Raw genomic sequence first — 24281 nt, 5'->3', positions numbered from 1 at the left:
TGCCTATTCTGGACATTTCCTATAAATGGAGTCATGCAATATGTACCTTTTCTGTCTGGCTTCTTTCACTTAGCATAATACTTTCAAGATTCATTCATGTTGTAGCACGGATCAGTTCTTTCTACCTTTTGTGACTTAATAATATTCCAATCACATGGATATACCACAAGCTGTTTACCTGTTCACCAGTTGATGGACGTTGGATTGTTTCCACTTGCCGGCTATTATGAATATTGCTGCCATGAGCATTTATGTACAAATATATACAGGGACATACGCTTTCACTTCTTTTGGATATATACACATAGGAATGGAATTGCAGGGTCATATGGTAACTCTATGTCTAACTTTTTGAGTAACTGTCAAACTGCCTTGCACTGTGGTTGCACCATTTTATATTCCTACTAGTAGGATGCAAAGGTTCCCATTTCTCTACATTCTCTCTAATCCTTGTTATTTCCTGATTATTATTATTTTTATTATTGCCATCCTAGCGGGTACGACATGGTATCTCACTGTGATTTTGATGTGCATTTCCCTAATGACTAATGATATTGAGTATCTCTTCGTGCGTTTGTTGGTTGTGGGAGAAAACGTCTGTTCAAGCCCTTTGCCTGATTTTGAATTGGGTCACTTGTCTGTTGTTGATTTGAATATATACACTCTGGATACTAGGCTCTTATCAGTTACATGATTTGCAGATATTTGCTGTAGGATTTGGATGCCAGGTTGATTTTGTTTATGCCACCCTTTCAGATATTCCAGCATTGTTGGAAGAAGTCCTGGATGGTTTGTAACTCTGTATTTCCAAAAAGAAAAGATATCAGTAGTAAATACCAAAATCAACGGGAAAAATGGTTCATTAAAACTCTGGAGTTAGGGGTGAGGATGGGGGAGGGAGAGAAGTATGTCAAATGTTTAAAGTTAATGACAGATGAGGAAAAAAAAAGAATTTAAAATATGGAAATTACTTTTCTGAGAGTCAGTATATCAATTACAAGGAAAAAGAGGAGGATGAAAGATGAGAAATTTAAAAGCAACAAGAGAGATGTTTGTTTTCAAAACCTTAAGACCATTTTTATTTTCAGATGAGGTTAGGTAACCACAAGGCAAAATTAAAAGCAACATAAATTAGCATATTTGTTTGGGTTTGAGGTCTCATTTGTTAACACAAACACTTTCAACTTAAAAGAACTTCTGGTAAACCAAATGTGAATTTTCAATACTACTCCTATTTATAAAAGAGGAGGAAAAAAAAATGAATGAACCCAGTGAAAGCCATTCTTCCTAAACAGACTGCTGACTGGTGTACAGATGGTAAGAAAATTCTGCTCTTGCTGAAACTTGCAGAAAAACTCTGCAGATTTTGCAGCGTTTAGAACTGCTAGCCAAATGAAATATGATTACCTCCATATGATTTGTATCAACTCCAGTTAGCAGAGGTATAAGTAATCATTTCTTTAGTTATATGACTTTCTACTTGTACTTCTGAAGATATGTCAGAAATCTGTATTTGAATCAACTGCATTTTATTCATATACACAGGCACAGACCGAAAGACAAAATTATCTGAAAATCTACTTCCCCAGCAAGTGTCTATAGAATTAAGCTTTTTGAAAGAGAAGAGGGCACTCTTTCATATGTGTTTAAATATACTTTGGCAGACTGCCTGACATTTAGTTTTGATTATAATAAATTACTATTACTACTACCTATATGTTATGATTTCTAGCCATGGTTTCTCAGAAGAGAGTAGTAAAATTAGTGTAGGCTGTCTGTTAAGGACAGTGAGGGAATTTCTTTTTATTTCTTATGGAAAGGAACAAGGCCACCTTAACATCCCCCAGTAGCACCTCCCATAGAGAAGCTCAAAAAGTATTTGACAACTCATCTTATAAAATTTCAATACGACATACTAGAGACGCAAAGAAAAACTAAAAACAAGCCAGAGGAATGAACAGAACGTTTTAAGGATGTGAGCCTTGAAGTCAATCGACCACCACATAAAGTAACTATGAAATGGGCCTCTCCTTAATTTTCAAAGAATAAAGGAACACAACAATAGAAAAGACAACGCATTTGTTCAAAGCTCTGCATTTCTAGGTTTGCCCGTGAGTAAATTGTGAACTGTTTGAGAAAAACGTATTGCGTTGAAACTGTGGCCCTACCCTGTCACCAAATCAATCCCAATGTGGAAATGGGCAACGTCGCTCTCGTCATAAATAAACTCTGACAAGTTCTCAGAATTTTTGGAGGATTAATGGATAGTGGAAGAAGGGTATGGGACAGGAACTGTCTGGAGAAATGTACAGTTCTTTTGTATTCATTTTTTCCAAAGGGGGGAATAAAAAGGTAAAGTATTAACCCTCTGAACACCCCCCAAATCAGTTTATGGTCCCATCGGAAAACAACGATACCTAAGCACCCGGTGATTGGTATAGAGCTCACAGTTAGTCCCGGGGCCCTCTGCAGGAGGCACTGTGGGGACGAGCAGTGTGCTGGGCAGTCTTTGTAGTTGGGCCAGAACTTGGGCTGGATTTTTTTGACCTTCCCTCCTTCCTGACCTTCAGGTTATGTGCTTAACCTGTACACCACCAGTCGTAGCTTTATCATATTATCTTTGCCTATTCAATTCTTTGTCTCTTTGTCCAATTTGTTTTACCCCAGAGACTTTGAGCTCTGTTTGAAGGAAACGACCTCATTGATGTCTGGCTTCCTGACGCATCCCCAGTACCCAACACAGAGGACCATACACTTACCGGAAGACTTTAGTGTGATTTTGTTGAATGAATAATTTCACACTGAAATTTTGTTAACATATTAGGTTAAAAAGAGTTGGTGGCTGGTGCATTTAAAATACATAATTTTAGGGGTGCCTGGGTGGCTCAGTTGATGAAGCAACAGGCTCTCGGTTTTGGCTCAGGTCATGATCCCACTGGGTTGGTGAGTTCGAGCCCCTTGTGGGGGGCTCTGCTGACAGCGAGGGGCCTGTTTGGGATTCTGTCTCAAAATAAATAAACTTAAAAAATACATAATTTTATGAAGCTAAAAATAACTCCCCCAAAACAATGGATTTAAGCGCAATGCTGGGAGAGAGGCTTAGTGAAAAGAATGAGGTGTTCTTTGGGATGGGGGGGGGGGCCGGGGAGAAGAGGGTAGGTATTTTCCTTTCATTTGATTTTGTTGGGGAGAGTGGAAGGATGTCAACCATGTCTGAATCTGTGCCTTTACCAGGCATTCACAAGTGCCCCATGATTGTTTGAACAGCAGTGTCTTTGCCGTGAATGAAATTGCCTTGTGTTCTACAGTCACCTACTTGAAAGGGACCTTAGTGGTTATCGTATCCCATGGTCCACTTTAAAGACGAAGAAACTGAGGCCAAGAAAATGCAGTCATTCTTTACTGGTAGGGCTGGGCCTAGATACCAGGTCCGCCGACTTCCAGACCGTGTCGGAAGGGTCACTAGTTCTTTTAAAAATAATCACTGCTGCTTTAATAGCATCAGCACCTGTTGTTTTAGCTTCCGCAAGGGAGAAGCTATTAATTTCTCCTTCATCAAAGCCGCATTTCTGGTCTGTCTGAACCTTGTTTTCCTCTTCACTGCAGCTGTCTTGCACCCGTAAGGCCAAATGTTGAACAGAGGCACCTTTCTGCTTAAATCCAGTAAATCGCCACGCCCAAATATGGAAAGAAAAAATTCGACACAGATCATCTAGACAGTGGCCAAATTTATAATGCTTTCACCGAAGTCTCTTCATTCCACCTGGTGGAGGCCTGGAGCCCACCAGGCACAGCCCCAGGCATGCGAACGCTTTCACACACACGTCCACGCTTGTGGCCCGTGACCAGCCGTGGCCAGGACGCGAGCTGCTGGAAGCTGAGACAGACACTTAATCTGAGCGGCAACTTCACCCTCTGTAAAATGGGAAGTGATTATAATCCTTCGCAAGGGAAGTCTTGAGAATCGGATGGAAGGGCGAGGATCTTCAATAAGCAAGTGCAGTTTGCTTTTATTACGATTATACTGCTGTTCCTGCGTTAGCAAGGCCCAGTTTGTTCGAGCTGCGTTCCTTCCCGCGCGGCCCGCCGCCCCACCGGCGTCGGAAGGTGAAGGGCTCCGGGCGTCTCGGGGCGTACCCGGGAGGAGGGAAGCCCGCGCTAGCGCGCATGCGCGCCCGGGGAGCCGCCGGCCCCTAATAAGAACGCCGTGCAGCGCCGCGGCGAGCCCAGTCGGAGCTGGCTTGGTGCCGGGCGCCGTGAGCGTGCGGGCGGCTGCCGCCCTCGGCTTCTTCCGCAGCCCGGAGGACCGAAACTTCCGTGGGAGGCTCCCATCGGTGCGCGCCCCTCCCGAGGGAAGCGGCGCCCAGCGGGAGAGGGAGAGCTGGACGGAGGCTGCCGGGCGCCCGTGGGAGCGAGCTGCAGCGGGAGAGGCGGAGCGGGGGAGCCGGGGGCGAGCCGCCCGCCTGGACCCGCGCCCAGCAGCAGCAGCCGCGGCCGCCGCCGCCAGCCAGGCAGGCTCCCGGGACCGCGGCGGGGGCGCGCCGGACCGTCGCCCACGTCCTGGACGCCGGCGTGCGCCGGGAGGATCGGCCGTCCGCCCCGCGGAGGGCAGCGCTGCCCGGGCGGCGCGGCCGGAGCCATGCGGACCGAGTTCGGGGCTGGGGAGCCTGAGCGCGGCCGGCCGCTGCACTTGCTGCCCGGAGCCCTGCGCGCGCTGCCACCTTTCTGGGCCCCTTCTCGCCGCCCGAGAGGGCAGTAAAGGAGCGGAGCCGCTTCCCGACTTGCGCGCGGAACCACGAGGCCGAACCTCCGCGGCAACGACCTGGCTTCAGGTCGGCGGCGGGAGTGAGCGTCCCCTCGGGGATGCGTGCGGAGGCTCCCGTCGCGGGTGAAGCCTCCGGGGGCTGCGGGCCGGCGGCTCCGGGGCCCCTCTGACTCTGCGCCCAGAGCGTTCCATCAGCGAGGGCTCGCTCTCAAGGCAGCGCCCCCGGGGACCGGCGAGCGGCATCCCGCCCCGGCCGAGGGAGGGATGACTTAGGACCCCTGCCCCAGCAGCCCGGCGTCGTCGGCTCCTGGACGTCGCGGCAGAGAGGGACGGGAGGCGTCCCAGTCCCGGCCGCCGCAGCACCGGGAGCCTGGTCGTCGGGGCCGCGACTTCCCGGAGACAGCTCTGCGCCGTCTGGAGCCTCGCCGCCCGCGCGCAGGGTGGTGCCATGTGGGGCGGACGCCGCTCGCCCGCCGCTTCCCCTCGGAACGCCGCTTCGCTCTTGCAGCTGCTGCTGGCCGCGCTCCTGGCGGCGGGGGCGCGGGCCAGCGGCGAGTACTGCCACGGCTGGCTGGACGCGCAGGGCGTCTGGCGCATCGGCTTCCAGTGCCCCGAGCGCTTCGACGGCGGCGACGCCACCATCTGCTGCGGCAGCTGCGCGCTGCGCTACTGCTGCTCCAGCGCCGAGGCGCGCCTGGACCAGGGCGGCTGCGACAACGACCGCCAGCAGGGCGCCGGCGAGCCTGGCCGGGCGGACAAAGACGGCCCAGACGGCTCGGCAGGTAGGGCGGGCGGGTCGGAGCGCGAGAGGGGAGGAAGGTTGGCTTTGCCCGCGAGGCACGGGCCCGGGAGCCCGGAGACCCGAGAGGAGTTAGGGGCGATGGAATTTCAGAAAAGGGCTTGGACCAGGAGGGGGCGGGGGGCGGGGGGGGGGAGGGTCTGCATCCTGGAGCAGCTCTTAACTTGTGCTAAGCTTCACTGCCCTGAGCCTCAGTTTCCCTATCTGCCCCCTAAAGAACAGCTTGGCTTGGATTTTCAGAAGCAAACCACAAACATAAGGCAGCGTGGGGTGCAGACAGCCCCGCATTCCTCCTGGCCGGGGATCTCTGAAACCCTCTCCCATGCCTCCTGTCTCCATAGGTCTAACTTCTAGTAAGAGTGAGTGTCTTGGTGGGACCCCGGGAAACGGTGAGGGCGCGACCGCAGCGAGAGGTTTGGCGAGGGCTCTTCGTCCGTAGAGGCTCCGCAGAAGGCAGGCAGCTCCTCAGGGCTTTCCTGTGGGTGATGCACTTTAACAGACCGGGGAATTCTAATCCTCTGGAACACTTGGCTGCACGGCCCGGGCCTCTCTGGTTTCTGGACAGTTCTCTTTACCACGTCAGACTTAGTAGGTGTGATATTAAAACCGTGCCCAAGCTTGCTCTTCGTGGCTTTGGTTTTTTCAAATTAATAGTTTTTTTTTCAAGTTGCCGAAGAGAGAGCACACATCCACAAACGAATTTGATGAGTTCCACTTCCTCCATTCTTCGGAAACCTTCCAGACCACCTCCCTTGAGGGTCTCCGCCCACGTACCGGAGGGAGGCTTTAGCACCAGGGTAGAGGTGGAGGTCGGATGGCAAACACAGAATGGACGTCTCCTCCCTTTTCTGCAGCTGGTTATGTTGAGGACTTTTTAGCAGCGCCCTGAGCCGGGGTTTAAGCTACCTGAGCTTTGTTTGGCACTGAGTGGCACCTGTGTTTCCAGAACTGTCTCCTGGGCCTGGTAAGAGGCAGCTCTCTTCAGTGCTGTTCCCTTTGCAGTCAAGCATTTTATTAGCAAGCTACTCCTCTTGTCCCGCTGCCTTGAGTCTGAAGAGAGGAGAACGGAGGGTAGTTCCAGAAAAGGTGCCATTTTAAAGCTCCAGCTCCTCCAGCTCACGGTTGCAGGGCGTGTGACTGGGGAAGAAAGCCTTGAGAAACGAGCCAAAGACGGGACTGCTGCCTTGATGTATCTGCTAAGTTGGGCTCATGAGTGATCTCTAAAAAGTTGGGTTGAGGGGCGCCCGGGTGGCTCAGTCGGTTAAGCATCCGACTTTGGCTCAGGTCATGACCTCACACTTTCTGGGTTCCAGCCCCGCATCGGGCTCTGTGCTGACAGCTCGGAGCCTGGAGCCTGCTTTGGATTCCGTGTCTCCCTCTGTCTCTGCCCCAGCTTGCGCTCTGTCTCTCTGTCTCTCTCTCAAAAATAAGCAAACATTAAAAAAAAAAGTTTAGAAAAAAAAGTTGGGTTGACTTTGGACAGACCAGAAGGCGGCTAGCTTCTTGTGAGGTGGACGCCTTCTTCAGTCTGTTAAATCCTTTCTCCTAAACGCTCTGTTCCACTGACTTCTCTGCTGCAGTCAAAACGGTCAACATGCCTAATCAGGCTGCGCCCAGGGTTTAGGGGAGCACTGCGTTCTTTATCTCTGTGTGGTTATTTACACCCCCATGAAAAATCCTGGAAGGAAAACAATTCTTTCTCCCCAAAACTCATTCTGTGGACTTACACTGAACTCAGCTAGTTTCTGCTGTGATGTCTGGAGAATTCTTTTTTTTTTTTTTTTGCTTTTATTTGTTTACATCCCAATAACCCATTTAGGGCTGGTACCCTAATTTAGAGAATGAGATAATTATAACGTGCATACGGAAAAGCCCAGCGTCCACTGCTCCGGTCCGTCATAGCTGGGCTGAAGAGATCATGCTGTTAGAACAGCACCCTCATCTGAAAACCCTCTGCGCTGCAAACTCTGTAGCAAGTGTTTCTACCTGCTGCCGGGCGCGACATAAATAACAGTGTTCAGCACTGAAGGTTTAGGAAGTCTTCAGAGGTCAGCCTTTGGGACCTCCCTATAAAGTACGTTTTACTTAACAAGGCATTATTCCTCCAGGACTCCGTGTGGCAGTGTCTTCTAATAACACTGACTTGAGTCTCAGAGCTGGGCTTCTTCCCAGTTGCTGCCCTGCACCCCTGTGCTCTAGGCTTTGCTGAGACCAGCGAGCCCTAGTCCCTGTCCTTCTGTAGTTTCCAATCGAAAAGCCAAGGCGACAGGCAGGAGCCCATCAGAAAACACATTCTCGGTGACCCGGGGTAGAATTCCAAAGTGGCTCTGAAGCACCGTGCAGCCTCCTGTCTCCCGATTCTCCGTCCCCGGCAGCCTGCGTCTAGCTTCTGAAAGTCCTGGAGTGCCATCCCCAGAGCTCCCAAAAGATTGTTCTCAGTACAACAGTGTAACAATGGAACTCGCTGCCAACTTGAGGAAGGCTTTTTATTTTCCGCTTGTACGTTATTTTTCAGAAGAAACCTTACTCGTTAAATACGATGCACGCTGCTCCACGGTCTGCAGGCTTTCCCTGGAGTTCTTCATACAGAACCCAGTGTTGTTAACTGTGGGTGTAACTGCCCTACTGCAGCCACCCTGGCCCTGCCTGGGTCCCTTCTTGATCATGGGGGCTGCCCTTCTCCCTGGAACAGATGTCCTGTTGCTCCCAACATTTGTTCTGTTCGGTACCTTGTTTCATGCTGACCTGCACGTGTCTGGAATAGCTTCCCTTTATTGCGAGTCACGTCACCTTTCCACCATCCAGTGCCCACGGGGGGGGGGGGGGGGGCCACGGCCCAAGGACCAGCCCTCAGCGAGGCAAGTGTGTGTGGTGGTTTTTTGTATTTTGTTTTTTGTTCTTTTTTTACCCTTCTTTGATGACCCCTGTGCCTTGTGTTACAGATTTGGAAACGGCTGTGGCTAGACCCAAGTTTTTGATTTACTTGCCTGTGAAAAAAATAACAGCTCAAGAATGGCCAGAGAAGTCTGCAAAGAACATAGCTTCCAGGGGGGGGGTGTGTGTGTGTGTGGGGGGGGAACCACTCTTAAATAATTTAATTCATTTCTTTTTTAAAAATATTAAAAAACTTTTTTTTTTAAATGTTTATTTTTGAGAGAGAGAGAGACAGAGTGCGAGCAGGGGAGGGGCAGAGTGAGAGAGTGGGAGACCCTCCGAGCCATCAGCACAGAGCCCGACGCAGGGCTCGAACTCACAAACCCCACAGGATCATGACCTGAGCTGAAGTCAGACACTCAACTGACTGAGCCACCCCCAGAAATTTAATTCATTTCTATGCAGATCCGACAAGTATCTGTTAAGGGCAGACTTAAGTTCAGGCAGTTCAGTTACTGTAGGAATTTTAGAAGTCTCAAAACACTCAATTCGTATTTTTGCTAAATTGGACATTCGTCTCAGTGTTGCAGTTGGTGAGCCTCAGCTGTGAACGTTAACAGTTTTGCTTTGGGGGCCGGTCCGCCTACAGGGCCCTACCGCCCTCCCTGCGTACTTGATGAGGGACCGGGCATCCTGTGGGCCGCTAGAAAGCAGAGACTGGCCCAGCCTGGGTCCTTCGGTTCCGGGTATGGGCGTGGCGCACTTACTCCAAGCGCTGATCTTTTACTGCGTTCTTACAGTAAACGATAATCCGTTTTTTATCCTTCAGTCCCCATCTACGTACCGTTCCTCATCGTTGGGTCCGTCTTCGTCGCCTTCATCATCTTGGGGTCACTGGTGGCAGCGTGTTGCTGCAGGTGTCTCCGGCCGAAGCAGGAGCCCCAGCAGAGCCGCGCCCCCGGAGGGAGCCGCCTGATGGAGACCATCCCCATGATCCCCAGTGCCAGCACCTCGCGAGGGTCGTCCTCCCGCCAGTCCAGCACGGCTGCCAGCTCCAGCTCCAGCGCCAACTCGGGGGCCCGGGCGCCCCCAACGAGGTCACAGACCAACTGTTGCTTGCCCGAGGGGACCATGAACAACGTGTATGTCAACATGCCCACAAATTTCTCCGTGCTGAACTGTCAGCAGGCCACCCAGATCGTGCCCCATCAAGGGCAGTTCCTGCACCCCCCCTACGTGGGGTACGCGGTGCAGCACGACTCGGGGCCTATGACTCCTGTGCCCCCCTTCCTGGACAGCCTGCAGACGGGCTACCGGAAGATCCAAGCCCCCTTCCCCCACACCAGCAGCGAGCAGAAGATGTACCCAGCTGTGACCGTGTAGCTCAGGGGGCCCGCCGGGTTCCTGCACGGGACAGGAGCCACGGGGAAGCCGGGGATGCGGGAAGAATTCTCTAAGTGGAAGTCCACCCGTGTGGCTGGTGTGGACGGCCCGATTCTCTTGGATGGCTTCGTTTGCCCCCAGCCCTATGAAAACATCTCTTTCCACGTTAGCCTTTCTGGATGTTGTTTCGTCCCGGTGCGTGATTGATTTATGACGGAAAAAAAGCATCATCTGGAGATGCCCGTGTTGTTGCCCGTGGTTGTGTGACAGACACTTGAGGCCGTAAGGGCCCTTGAGGTACGACTGCCGGAAGGATTTTGTGAACGGACAGATTGAGGGTTTCTATTGTATCCTTGCGACTATTTCTTTTTTGTTTCTTACTGTCCAAGATCGGAATACCTGTTCCCTCCCTTTTACCTGGGTAAGAGTTTTATAAGCATCCAAGGTTCAGGGGAAGATGTAAAGACAGAATTATTATAAAAGGAGATCCAGTTCGAACTCCCTGAGCTGGGTCCTTGATCTCAGTGTTTCACAGGCACATCTTAATTTCATTGTAAAAAGATAGATATATTTTGTCTATTTTTGTGCTTTTTTTTTTTTTTTTTGGTCTATTTTGTGCTTTTTTACCTTGTGTAGAGATCTTATTACAAAGTGATTTTCTACATTAAAAAGAGACTGAAAGAAATTGTATAGTTACTTAACTAATGACATTTCAGAACTCTGGGACTATTTTAATCTTTTAAGTAGCGGGTGGTGTAGTAATACAACCGTTCATCTCATTCCTGATCATATCATCTAATTTTCTGACTTTATAGTGACATCTGAGAAGACGTAATTAGATGTTTTTATATTGAAATCATAAGTTACCACCTGCTACTTCTCCAAGTGAGTTGGAATTTTACCGTGTGGTATGGCTTGGCATTTTGTTCTATTCGGTTTTCGGATCCCCATGTCTATATGGTACCGTGTGCGGGTAATTACTGTTATAAATGAAGATCAGCATTTCTGCCTAGATCTGATAAAACATTTTCTTGTTTTCCTATAAAAATTCAAAGAAATGCTTTACAACGATACTTAGTATAACTTCTCAGCCATAATCTGAGACTTGGGATGAAATTTAAACCACAAATACAATATACTTTGCAAATCATGAGGCTTTTCATACTCTTGTTATCAGAATGGCTTATTTTTCAGGCGGGGGCGGGGGGGGGGACTACTGAGTCAAGAGAAAAGCTTTTCAAAGAGATCTTGCCTTTCTTCCCTCACAGTTTTTGTTTTCCTCTCTCTTATAGTCCTCAACAAGCACTGTATTCATTACTAATGTTCTGAGTTATGAAATTCAAGTGAATCTGTACTGTTTGCTTAAAAGAAGTAAGTTTAAGTATGTGCAACTGTATTTCCATCTGCTGGCACAACCAAGATTTGCAATTAAACAAACCATTTGTAAGGTATGGTCTTTCACACATTTATATTTATATCGATAGTTTATATATCCAACTTTCCATCCATTTTCTGTCTACCCTATTTTTCGCTCAGCTCTCTCTCTGTTCTCTCTCTCTCTCTCTCTCTCTCTCTCTCTCTCTCTTGACTGAATGATATAAAACCATTGTTGGCAATTGGTATCCACGAAGATGCTCAAAATTTTTTAATAACAAAGGCAGGGGAATCCTTTTACTTATTAATAAATATTTTATGGTATGAATTCCAAGGGAGTTGGGTTTTTTTTTCATTTTTGTTTTACTTGGTAACTCTTCAGATGGTCTTTTAAACTTGTTAATGTGATAAAACTGCTAAAAATTATAAAGAATTGCTTTCTAGAACCAAGAGCGTACCTTTAAAAGTAATGTCTTGGAAGTTTCTATGTACGTTCTGTGAGTATTGACACAAAAGAGAGTCTTTGGGATTACGGTATTATCAGGTTCATGTATGTTCCACACATTGTCTTTGATGGAGGATTCTGGGTTATCTAAGAAGTAAACTTCCTAGAAGCTTGGAGGTGAAAAGGACCTCAGAGATCACTCAGCCTAGGGATTGGCAAATTTTTTTTTTTTTTCCGGGAAAGAGCCAGAGAGTAAATACTTTAAGGCTTTGCACACCAGATGGTCTGTACCAACTATTCAACTCTGCCACTATCACACAATAGCAGAGGGGTATGGCCGTGTTCCAATAAAACCTCACTGATGGACACCGACATTTGAATGTCATACAATTTTCATGTGTCACAAAATACTTGATTTTTTTTTTCTTTCTCAATAACTTCTAAGTGTAAAAACCATTCTAAACTTTCGGGCCGTAAAAATGAGGCAGTGGGCTAGGTTTGGCCATTGGTCTTAGCTCACCAACCCCTAATCTAGTCATTCCTTCCCTGATTATTTGGAAGGAGTCCCTTTATGACATTTTCAACAGCTTTTTTTAAAAACATACAGTGCCAGCTTCTCTACGATTGTGTAACTTTTCCTTCCTTTCTACATAGTACTAAATATGATTAAAGCAAAAATGCGCTTTAATAAACGAAATGAGTTCTTCACTTAGTGCTGTGTGGTCTTCCCCCAAATATAAATGATATCATTGGACGCACCCTCAGATCTTTTCAATTTTGATAAAAACTAGAGACGTTTAGCTGTCAAAGTAAAAGGTTCAGATACCTGGTTTAAGGAATACCTTCCTTACTGGCATGAAATCGGAATCTGTAAGGTATAATTTGCACCCAGTCGAACTATTTTAAAGTTGTGCTGGGGAGAAAAAAAAAACAAAGAAAGCAGTTAGGAAAATAGTTTGCTGCTGTACATTTTCTTCTGTATGTAAACCTTCAGCATTGAGTCATGATGGCCCTGGGGACTGTATCCCTGTATCCCTCTGTGTGGGAAGGTCAGACCCTCTGATTGTAAGGAGGAAGAAATGAACCAGCTCTTTCTGTCCATTGAAGGGCCAGGAAACTACTCATCTCGTAGCATTCCTGCTACGGCTGGAAAAGTTACAATTTAACAATAATGTCAACGTCCAGAGTGGCTACAAGACCGTTGAGACAAACGCAAGTGGGTTTGGCGTATTTCCTCGGCCATGCTCCCCGCTTCAGGCTAGCGCCCCACTTCTGATTACGATCCTAGATGCTTGACTGATATTTCATAGGGTGAACTTACCTTGAGCTCTGTTTTGCTCAGGCTTGCACAACTTCACGAATTCTATGATCTTTTCTCCTTAGTTTGATACAAATTAGAATTTAAGTTTCCATCAGAAGTATTTCCTGGGGAAACCTTGAAAATTGGAACAAAGCCGGGGAGGAAAAGTCAGGGCGGAGGTCCCCAAATGGACTGGACCCAGGGGAGAAAAGTTAAAGTGGTGCTAACAGTTGGGACACGGAAGGGTTTGGCCCCTGCCTAGTGACAGCACTCGCACATACTCCTGGATTGTGGTAAAGGCTCTGTTTCCCGCAAATTCACATTATGTCTGCCACACGTCTTCGCGGTGAGTCACTCAAGTCATTTAAATGAATACACAGAATGCTAGCTTTTAGTTGCTTAATTAAGCCTTTTAAGTGCTTAAAAGGAATGCGCTTGTTTCTGTTTAAGGGACTTCAGAATCAAGACTTCCCACTAACTTAGCCCGGGCCTCCTCCAGTCCCAATTGCAGCGTTAGGATGTACAATGTGTATTCGCCTGCACTGTCCACTGCAGGCCTCGACTCGAGGTCTGTGCTTGGCGAAGCTTGGCGCAGTTTGGGGAGAGGGGTTACGACGGGCAGGCCCAGACATCGGACGAACCCTGTCAGTCATCAGGATGGAAAACAAGCAGCCCAGGAACCCGGCCGGCCCTACTAGATGTTGCTGAGTTGCCGCTAAGTAAATAATGTAACGGCTGAGGGGACTTTCTAGGATTTTAAAACATTTTAAAACACTTCCCGTTCTGCTGATTTCCCTTGCCTCTTGAGTAGGACACAAGGAAAGCGCGTGAGCAAGCCGTATGATCTCGAGTGGAGGAAGCTCAAGGCAGGGGGTGGTGGTGGCTGTGGCTTTGACAACCCAGGGAAGTGTGTGGGCTCCCCGGGGCCTGCCCAGGGAAGGCCCTGGGAGCCCGGGGAGTGGGTCTGAACTTTTAGACCCAACTTTTACAGCTTTCTTTATTTTTATTTATTTTTTTTTTATTTTTCAATATATGAAATTTATTGTCAAATTGGTTTCCATACAACACCCAGTGCTCATCCCAAAAGGTGCCCTCCTCAATACCCATCACCCACCCTCCCCTCCCTCCCACCCCCCATCAACCCTGTTTGTTCTCAGTTTTTAAGAGTGAGAGCCCCTTTCCTTTTTAAAAGGAGCAGCCTAAATATTGCCAGGAGGAATAAATCATGCATACAAATGAGAACACCATTTCTCATCACTCAACCTTAAGCCTCCTTTTCTTTTCCTTATTTGGTAGAGCCGTGAGGACATTTCCACCCTGCTACCCCTCACCCTTTCTCTCTGTTTTTTGTTGTTGTTGTTGTTTTTAAGAGCCAGAGATCAGCTATTTTCATTCAGTCCATTCATTCCAAGATACACAGAAAATTTCTTTGCCTTCTGCAATGTTTTTCTTAATTGAAAACATGCATGTTACTGTGCTTCAAGTGCCTTGAAGAGGTTGAGTCAGTGAGAGATGACAAAGGGTTAGAAATTATTACCTCCTTTCCTGAAAATTGAAGATGGGCTAGGTAAACAGTTCTTACGTAGTGCATGATTTGCCCTGGATTTTCTTTGCCCTCTGTTCTTCTTGGATAGAATCCTTTATCAGTGAAAATGGAAGAATAAACCCCTAGAGACACGGCTACTCCTGTCCAAGATGTTCGGTATTTTTGACTATTCACTATAACCCCACAGCAACCAGGACAGAATAACTTTGAGATAAAATTACAGTTTTACGGAGGGAGGTGGCTGTGTGGGGTCATTGTGCCTTTCACAGTTAAAGCTTCAGAATGCCTCCGACATTTACACCCCCAATCGAAGGAACTGGACTCAAGTCAAGAATAGGAAGTTTAAGGGCACCTGGGTGGCTCAGTCAGTTAAGCAACCGACCCTTGATTTTGGCTCAGGCCATGATCTTACGGTTTGTGGATGGAACCCCAAGTCGGTCTCCACACTGACAGCACGGAGCCTGCTTAGGACTCTCTCCCCCTCTCTCTGTCCCTCCCGCACTTTCTCTCTCTCTCAAAATAAATAAATTAAAAAAAAATAAGAAAGCTTTTAAACGAGGGATGATAAAAGGGGTAAACAGTTTATGGTGGCGGCCTTAAGATTGATTTCAAACATCAAACTTGCATCTTGGTTTCAACCATCTTGAAATGTAGGTCTTTTCATTTAGAAAAATCATAGGTTACACAAGACATTATTTACTGAGGAGACATAACAGCTGTAGAAGACTGATTGCCATCTGTAACATGTATATAAAATTACCACATGTGTGTATACATATGTGTACAGAATGATCACAGGAAAATCTGAAACAGAAATAACTTATTATGTGAGGCTATCTCATCCAAGACTCTGTTCTCAATTCTTGACTGGTTTTTTTTTAAACTGGAGCTGGTTTGCAGCGCTCAGCTTTCCTTGTCTCAGCCAGAACTGGTTCTGTCCAACTTCCTCTGGAGTCGGACGGACCTATGTTAGAATCCACCCCTAACACCAATGGTGAGCGTTCACGTCTCTGGGCTCAAGCGTGCCTTCTGGAACAGGGGATCCACCACACCCACCTCCTAGGGTCGGTGCGGAGATAAAGAATATAACACAGTGGCATCTACGAGGTGTTTATAATACACATATAATTTAATTTCTTTTCAGATATTTTCAACCTGCCTGATACAAAGAAATACATAATGTATATTGACAAAATATGTCAACTACAGATAGAGAGATAGATGGAACGTTGTAACAGAACTATGTTAGATTTTCCTTATTTTTGTTTCAATAACCAGTTTTACCTGGGTTAGTCTATATTTCTAATGTTTTTAGGTTGCCCAAGAGACGTGCACAGAACTGGCGTTCTCTGAGCCTTGAATCAGTACCGTTCTCTGTAATGCCCTAAGCGGCCTGTCTTAGTTCTCTGTGCTGTTGCTTTGTAAATTCACAGGCTTTCTCTCCTCCCTATATGTCTGCTGTGTTTAGCTACACCTACAGAACCTTTCTAGTCTGCCAGTTGGCATCTCTCTGTACCAACTGGGGTCCAGTCAGGAACACAGATTGAATCATTTTAATTTTCCACTGAATTATAACCGACACGCAGCAAAGGACACAAATCTTAAATGTCCAACTCAATAAACTCTCATCAAGGTCGAGAGAGACAGAATCCTGCCGAGAGTTCCCCTCAAGGGGAAGGGCTCCTCTGATCTCCATCATCATACGTTAGCTTTGCCTGGTTTTGAACTTCGTAACAATGGAATCACATGCTTCCCTCCCTCACTGTTATGACTGATGTTGAATGGAGCCCCAGTTCCTTTTCATTGCTGTGTAGTATTTCATCATATAGAAATACCATACGTACACTATATTTATCCACTCTACTGTTGACAGACATTTGGGTTACTCTGCATTTGGGGCGGTTAGGAACATTTTAAAGGTGTTTTCGTGAACACGAGCCCTCAGCCCTCTTGTGTGGAGTTTCAGAACAGGAAGTGCTGTGTCATAGGAGACATATGGATGTTTGCCTTAGTAGATATGACCAGTGTCATACCAGTTATTTTTAACAGAGAATTTGTGAAAGGAATTGGTTAAACAGGTGCTAGGGAACTGAAAGAGCAAAAGGGGAAATTGAGGCAATGCGGAGCTGATGATTGCCTGAGGCAGTTACTATCCCTAAGGCCAAAGGAGCAAAGGGAAGAAGCTGGGGGTATTAGAATCCAGGGCTTGAAGGAAGGGCCCTGTCCACTCAGAGAGGCAGCACTTGCTGACCGGTACCCCCGGGGACACAATGCAGCCCATTCTGGGAATGCCAGTTAAAAAAATTTTTTTAAATATTTATTTATGAGAGACAGAGAGAGACACATCATGAGCAAGAGAAGGACTGAGAGAGGGAGACACAGAATCCGAAGTAGGCTCCAGGCTCCAAGCTGTCAGCACAGAGCCCGACATGGGACTTGAACCCATGAACCATAAGATCATGACCTGACCTGAAGCTGGGTGCTTAACTGACTGAGCCACCCAGATGCCCCAGGAAATGCCAATTTTTTTTTTTTTTTTTTTTTTTTTTAAAGATGGAAACTGGTGCTGTATCTGTGGTCACAGACAAGGCAGTGGACGGGCAGGTCTTTGCCCTTCTGCTCCCTCAGCCTTTCAGGCTCCCTCTAGCACCCCCTGTTGGCAGAGCCTAGTATGACCAGCGGGCAAAGGGTAAGGGGTGCAGCCGCCCCCCAGAGCATCGCACGGCAGCACTGGAAGGGAGGGGGCAGAAGTCAGTAACCGGCATCTTTCAAGCTGACACTATGCCTTGTAGCTGAATGACTCTTAGGATTTTCCTCATCTTTCTGACATGGATGTTGCAAATGTATTCATCTACTTAGGACAGCTGTGTATCAAGTCGGTGACTGAACTCAGAGTACTTCATACGTCTCATTTCAAGGCAAAAATAGAAACTAAACGTTCCATGGGAGTTGGGTTTAATAGCGTTCCCTGGACAGCTGCATTTCTGGGGACTTTGCAGTCGTCTTTTGCACGGTCCTTTGAAGTAAAGGATGGGCTTGGGAGGAGGTGGGAGTTGTTTTCGAATCCCTCTTCCATCCCTGACAAGTAGGTAACAAGTCAGGAAACCTTGTGGAACCTCAGTTGGCTAAAATGAGACTCATCGTGTCATCCACTCACAGGGCAGTTGTACAGATTAAGTGACATAATGAGACAGGACCGGCCACCTCAGCTTTCTCCCGAGGTGGTGTTGGTTCTGTAGGCTGCTTTCCAGAAGCTCTGGTTTTATGTAAGTAGGGTTTTTTGGTTGAATTTTAAACTATCTTTAAAACCTCATCTAGGGCGCCTGGGTGGCTCAGTTGGTTAAGTGTCTGACTTCAGCTTAGGTCATGATTTCACAGTTCGTGGGTTCGAGCCCCGTGTCAGACTCTGGGCTGACAGCTCGGAGCCTGGAGCCTGCTTTGGATTCTGTGTCTCCCTCTCTCTCTGCCTGCCCCCCCCACTCCCCCCCCCCCACCACTCATGCTCTGTCTCTCTCAAAAAAAATGAATAAACATTAAAAAAAATTAAAAAAAAAAACCACCTCATCTAGCCACATTCTACTGGGATCCTTTGTCGTTCCTCTGTTTTTCATGTCATCCAATAACCCTGAGAGACTGGGCTATAAGAACTGAGAGCAGTAGAGATAAGAGAGAGGACAGTGCTGCTCTCTGCTCCTTGCACACATGCTGGGTGTAATTCCTCTTTGTTCCCTGTTCCCACAGCACTTGCTGGTACCCTTGTGTCATGCTGCCCGGGGCCATGTTGAATTGTGTACACGTCCCCTTAGCGAGTTTCTCAAGGATAGAAACCAAGATGTCTACAGCTCTAGATGACTCCTCAGCACCCAGCACAATGCCTGCATACAGTGCACATGCTGTTAACACTTGCGGAGGTAGAAAAAATATTTGGCCATAAAGATGTTAAGTATTTCAAAAGGAATTGAATGAGCTGAATCCTCCTTAGGCCAAGGCAATGCCCTACTTCTTGAAAAGGAGCATCCAATATAACTTGACTTTATTTGGAGTGGCACACAGATTCTTCTTTGCTTACAAAAAATTTCAAATGGCCATTCAGTTAACAATACCGGAGACAGAATAGAATGTTGGTCCTGTTGGCTTTGCTCTTGGACCCATGGTGACCTCTGTGAGAATGATATTTGCAGCTTCTGTCTAGACTTTTGTCACAGGTTGACTCGAAATATTGGGTCCAACATAACTATGTGAGGATGGCAAAAGTTTGAAACCACTGGAGTCATCTTAAAACCATTTCTCCTGACAATAAATTGGAAGGCGGAGAGTAATCTGGGGTGATCACTCTTCGTTTATTTTTTATTAGTTTTCATTTTCTTTTTTTTTTTTGAGCCAGTACAATAACTCTGTATTAATTTTAAGAAATCGTATGTCTAACGGAAGATGTACTGGGACACAAAGATCCTTTGTTGACTAAGGATCAGTATTCGTTCAGCAGTCTTTTACTGAGAAGTGTCAGAAACTCATTTGATTCACTGACTTCTCTTTTTCACAACGTGGTTATATAAAGACTGTGCTTGACCAATCGTATTGAAGCCCACATCCATCTCTATGATTACTAGAAAATGAGTCAGAACTGTGTTAGAACGTCACGGCGGTAAGTCACTTTGGAGGGCACTGTAGGTGGTGGTGTTCGATGCGTGTCAGTGGCCTTTGGTTTGCTGTAGAGTGAGGAGCCCCACTTGGACATCGTCCACAGAGCACGTGACTTCTGAAAGGCACGCGTCTCTCCCCACACGTTAGGCTTGCTGAAGTCACTCCTAGATCTCCATCTTCCAGCCTCCAGAACTATGAGAAATAAATATCCATCGCTTCTAAGCCCCCCAGTCGATGGTAGTTTTGCTGTAGCAGCCCAAGCTAAGACACCATCTATGCTGCAGAACCCGGTGTCGGATTATACGTTCTTTTGTTTAGGGTCCGACTCTCCCACTGGGATGTCAGCTCCGTGGGGCCGGGAGTCGGTGTGGTTCTCCACTGCGTCTCGACACACCCTCCACCTGTGTTGGGAAACGGCTCGGATTCCGAAGGGCCGTGAGAAAGGGCGTCGGAGAGCCCTCCCAGCTGCAGCTGCCTGGGATGGGCAGAGTTCAAGATCATTAGCCGGCCTCGCTTGGTGTCAGCCAGGGCAGGAGTACACCTGAACTGGGCCGCCCAGTGCTCTCCCACCTCCGCCGGCCGCTGGAGGCCCTTCTTTGGGAGCGGGGGCCTCGGCCTTTCAGCAGTAAAGTCCCCGGGTTCTCAAACGTCCGGCTGTCGGGTCAGGTGGGCCGGTAGAGCCCTGCCAACATCTCCCTTTAGCACACACGGTTGCCCGCTTTTCTCTCGTCTCCTCGCGTGAGAACTGCGTCAAGCCCTCGTACCCTTCCCGTGGCATCGTCTCCCCTGCTTTGCTACGTTCTCAAGTTTGAGAAGGGATTTTCTTCTTTAGCGTTCATGTCTGTCTGTGTCCGTTCCATCTTCTCCCGCAGAGCTGAGGGGCGCGCGTGATCGCGCACGCGTGAGCTTCGCGCACACAGGCCCAGGGGCCTCCTGCACGTGCGAGTGGGTCTCCCTCGTGCAGGGGGCGTGTGGGGCACCCTCAGCTCCCAGCTCCTGGGGACCTGCCGTCAGCAGCCAGCCCACGGGGGCTCTTTACCACATAGACCGGACAGTGAGATTCCGTTATACATTCTCCAGCCCAAGTATTAAAGAAATTCACTTAGAGGTGGTTTCTTTTACCGCTGCGTAAGGGTCTCCCCAAGCCCCACTATTCTCCCCTCCATGCAGTTTGAAATGCAATAGTGAACCGAATCCAAGGGCTACTCCTGCAGCCATCTTTGGAGGTAATTTGCAGGCAGCTTGCTTAAGGACACGGGGAAGGGGGGAGAAATGACATTAACAGCTTTGCTGGTGACTAAAGGGCTGTTCTACTTCGGCTCACAGCAGCTACTCACACCCCCCCCCCAACTCAAGGCTATTTGGAAAGCAACGGTGACAACCACGGGGGCCCCCAGCCACGGGCAAGGTGTGTTAGGTCAGCACAAGAGTTTTAAGTCAGATGAGACTTAAGATGCGCACAACCGCTATTTTGAAAGTCGGGAGAAAAATCCGTAAGGTTCTTGGCAGTTAGACTATTTCAAATCAAAACACATTTTCTTTAGAGCTGCGGAGAGAGTACAGGTAGCATTCAATGTCAACAAGGCTAATAGCAATTACATAGAAACCGCTGGGACAGACCCTGCCCATTCAGGGCTCAGCCAAAGTTGTGGCGCTGAGGGCCCCTGTGCACCTTGCTTTCGGCTTCCATCGCTCTGCAATCTAAAGTCAAGGACAGTGCGGTGCCAGAAGAGGCCAACAGTTGAAGGCGGAGTTTGGGGCCCACCCGCAAGAACTGTGAGTCATTTTATTTTCGGGTATGGCCTACTTTCGATAAGTGAAAGCCTAATGATTGTGAACTGGACCGTGTTTGTTTGGTGCTTCTCGCCTTGGCACGTGCTCCTTCTGGGAAAAAATAAAGTCCCAGACCGCGTCCACAGTCCCCGTTACGACAACGGCTTGTCTTTTCAACAGTTGCTGGCAAGTTCCCTTGAAAGATGCATGCGTGGAACAGAACGTAGGCAGAAAGAGAAAGATTAGAGGCTGGAGTGGGCTTCTGTTATGTGCCCTGCTGCTTTGATACACGTTTCAATCCCTCACATTCTATACGTCTCTTACACAAACATGTTGAAAATAAATAGAATCTGAATGATTTTTCAAAGTGGCCTGAGTCTTTTTCAGAGGGAAAACTATGCCAAAGAGTAGTGCTGTAGGCAGAAATGTAGGGTCTGGAAACTGTCTTCAGCTGCTAATGGCCTCTCAATGATGCAAGTTTCTTCTGGTGAGTGCAAGTGAGGGACGGGATTTCAAAAAAAAAAAAAAAAAAAAAAAAAAAAAAAAAAATCGCCGTAGCAGCAAAGGCAGATTTTGTAGAACCAACCAAGCGCACATGGCAAAGGTTTGGAATGGAACACTTTGCTATTGATCGTATTAAACCATTTTCAGTTTTGCGTGATTTACGAAAAATAAGGCTGGGCCTGTGTAGAGCAGGCCATTCTGGCCAGAGCTCTGCCTGGAATGAGGCCCAGCCTCCTGTCCCTGCCCAAGCCTGGGAATGTGGCCACCAAGGTCGCGACTGGCCAAACTCAGTTCTAACAAAACTATCTGGGAGGAATCGGAGGCAACCGTGGGGATTTGTAGTAACTCTGAAGGGGGCAGGTAGGAGATTTTGGAGTTCCAGACTTAAGCCTCTGCAGGCTTTGTGGCCTTTCTGTCCTCCGCCCCCAGTCTGTCCTCACTGCATATGAGTCAAGGGCAGAGCTGCCCAAACAGAGCCAGGCAGGCAGGCGATGAACCAGAGCCTGAGGCCGGTTTCCAGGGAGGAAGGCCCCTGTCTCCATGCTTCCAAGGTCAATGTCTGGGCCCTCTAGCTCCCACTTTACCCCAGGTTCAGTGTGGCCTCTGCTGTGTGACTTGTGCATCCCAGGGAACCCCAAGGTGGTGGATGCTTACCTAAACGTGGCTTGGTGAGCCTACAGGGAACGGGCAGGTGTCTCCTTACTCTCCTTAAAATAATGTAAGGGAGAAAAGACTTCCTTCTACCCTCTTAGGTTCTGTGGCTGGCCTAAGAATTTAACTGACACAAGACAAACAGGAGAAAAGCATACACATTTATTTAATATTTTTACGTGTATATGGGAATCTTCAGAAGAAAACTGAAGACCCCAAGAAGCCATTAGGCCCAGACGCTTATATACCTTTTACACAAAGAAAGATAAATTGTGGGGATGTGACTGGACAAAGAGGCTTGCAGTGTAGGGGCAGTAGACAGGGAAACCAACATATGGGGGAAGCCAGTGGAAGGTCGGGCTTATTCTAGGAGGTTTGTTTGTACAGATCCATTCCGGTGTCGACCCCCAGTCCCCAGTGATAAGAACATTCTTCTCTTCCCAGTGCAGGGAGGCTACCTTTCTCATTGGCGATGCTGTGACCTGCCTTTGGGTAGAAGGGGGAGATCACAGAGCCCTTCCTGCACCTGCTGTTTCTCGATGGCCTTCAGCTCAAATAGTCAACGTGCCGAGGCGGCATGCTTTGGGACGGCGTGTTCAACGACGGGGTTGTAATTTCATGCTTGACAACAGACTTTGAACGTTTCACACCTCAGTTTGCAGGGAAACTGAGATAAACCAAGGAAAGTACAGGAATGCATGGGAGAAGTCCCTCTATGTACAATTCTCTCCATTGTGTGATCAGTCCAAACTCCGTGTGGCCTCTTGGACCCTCTTCTCATAAAAGGGACCTGGACTCACAGAGCTCACATTAATCTACAATTCAGATTCTTCTGTGCTCCTGCCATAGAACAGGGTTTCCTTGACCATCAGCTCTCGAGGCAGAACATATACATCGCCCGCACCTGCAGACAAAACCTCTGTATTATTGTCCCAAGTCCCTATGGCAGTAACTGCTTATTAGTGGAAGAGAAAATTCCAAAATAAATCACGGCCCAATCATTTACTTTAACAAAAGATTTATTTGAAACAGGTTTGTGCAGACATATACCAGTCAACAGGATTGATCAAAGCCACAAATCACTACATTTTCCAAAACCTCTAAAAATACAAGTAAATGCCCTTCATTTGTATTCACTCCAGGAGGGAACCCGGCTCGGCTATAATGTGCTGCTGTAATTTAACAACCAGAGGACATTAATAGGACGTGAAAATGGTAACACTTCTAGAGGGAGGGAACAAAAAACCCCACACTCCACAGACGCGCTCGCTACTCTGCTGGGAGCCAATTAAACGTGCCCCCACAGCCCCGCTTCCCTCTGTATAACCAGATTAAAACCTCCCTGTCGCAAACAATATTTAGGCAATCTGAGCACAGATGTGACAGCAGACAGGAGGGCACGTGGCTTTGCTTGCATGAAAAAGACACCACAAGGATGCTACATTCAAACAGCAATTCAGGGACCTGCAGGAACGAAGATGCACGGGCAGGCTGTAGACCCGGCTGCTCCTGGCAGGCCCGGGGATGGGAGGGTGGGGGGTGGGGGGGTGGGGGGGAGGGCGCCACCCCTGCAGCTGGCTGGGTGGCAGCTGGTAGCAAGGCCCCTGCAGAGGGAGGCCCCTGGGGAAGCAGCGGGGGTGCTTCTGAACTCAGCGATCATTGGTAACATGGGAGAAGGAAGGTCGAGGAATGCACGTGTCAGCACACATGCTGATTTTATTAATGAAAAACCCGGAAAGTATCTACCGGTGCAGGGACCTTGTGGGAAGGAGAGAAACCCTATGACAGGGCCGATTTTCTTTTTCCATTTTGAAATCGGTGCTCGATGAGCCACCTGTAGTTGCTTGGCGACCTTTAGGGAGATGACTGAATCGAATCCCATTGGAGGTGGGTTCACATCCTCACCTTCAGGCTTTCCGCCTCCTTCTGGGCCCTTCTCTGCCACACAGAAGAGCTTGCCTATAAAAGGCTCTTGATCAGCTCTCTTGACCCCTCAGTTTCCTGGGCAGGGTTATTTGGATAGTGCTGTTACCTCAACTTTCTTCTTCCTTTTTCTGTCATAAATCAAAGCCACCTGACACGGAGTTCCTGACTTTTAAAAGGAACAGGTCTCCTTTCTTTCTTTAGCCAGGTCAGAAGAAATGCCGGTGGGCTAATCTTGTAAGTGTGTTTTTCTTGGTCTGGAGCCTGAGAGAAAGAGCAGAGTGGATGTCTCTAAGGCAA

The 24281-nt window shown here is 48.0% G+C and overlaps 2 protein-coding genes across 3 annotated transcripts in view; one reads left to right on the top strand and one right to left on the bottom strand.

Moving 5' to 3' along the window:
- Window positions 1-24281, bottom strand: part of LOC106988928 (phospholipid-transporting ATPase IB) — a 624663-nt gene that overhangs the window by 8777 nt on the left and 591605 nt on the right. Inside the window, exon 38 of one of the 2 annotated variants that reach the window (XM_027064562.2) lies at window positions 22202-22962. The exons of the other annotated variant lie outside the window; for it this stretch is intronic. The gene's annotated coding sequence lies outside the window, so the exon portion shown is untranslated. Of the gene's footprint in view, window positions 1-22201; window positions 22963-24281 lie in introns of those variants that run through there. 2 annotated transcript variants of the gene reach the window in all.
- On the top strand, window positions 5102-11272 carry SHISA2 (shisa family member 2). Its single transcript, XM_027064571.2, has 2 exons — window positions 5102-5547; window positions 9268-11272. Exons 1-2 carry the CDS (start codon window positions 5214-5216, stop codon window positions 9819-9821), a joined length of 888 nt encoding a protein of 295 aa, XP_026920372.1. The 5' UTR covers window positions 5102-5213; the 3' UTR covers window positions 9822-11272.

This window comes from Acinonyx jubatus, chromosome A1, assembly GCF_027475565.1.
Source record: "Acinonyx jubatus isolate Ajub_Pintada_27869175 chromosome A1, VMU_Ajub_asm_v1.0, whole genome shotgun sequence".
Taxonomy (NCBI): Eukaryota; Metazoa; Chordata; class Mammalia; order Carnivora; family Felidae; genus Acinonyx; species Acinonyx jubatus.
The sequence above is the reverse complement of the archived record's forward strand: the minus strand, read 5'-3'. Positions and strand labels throughout refer to the sequence as shown.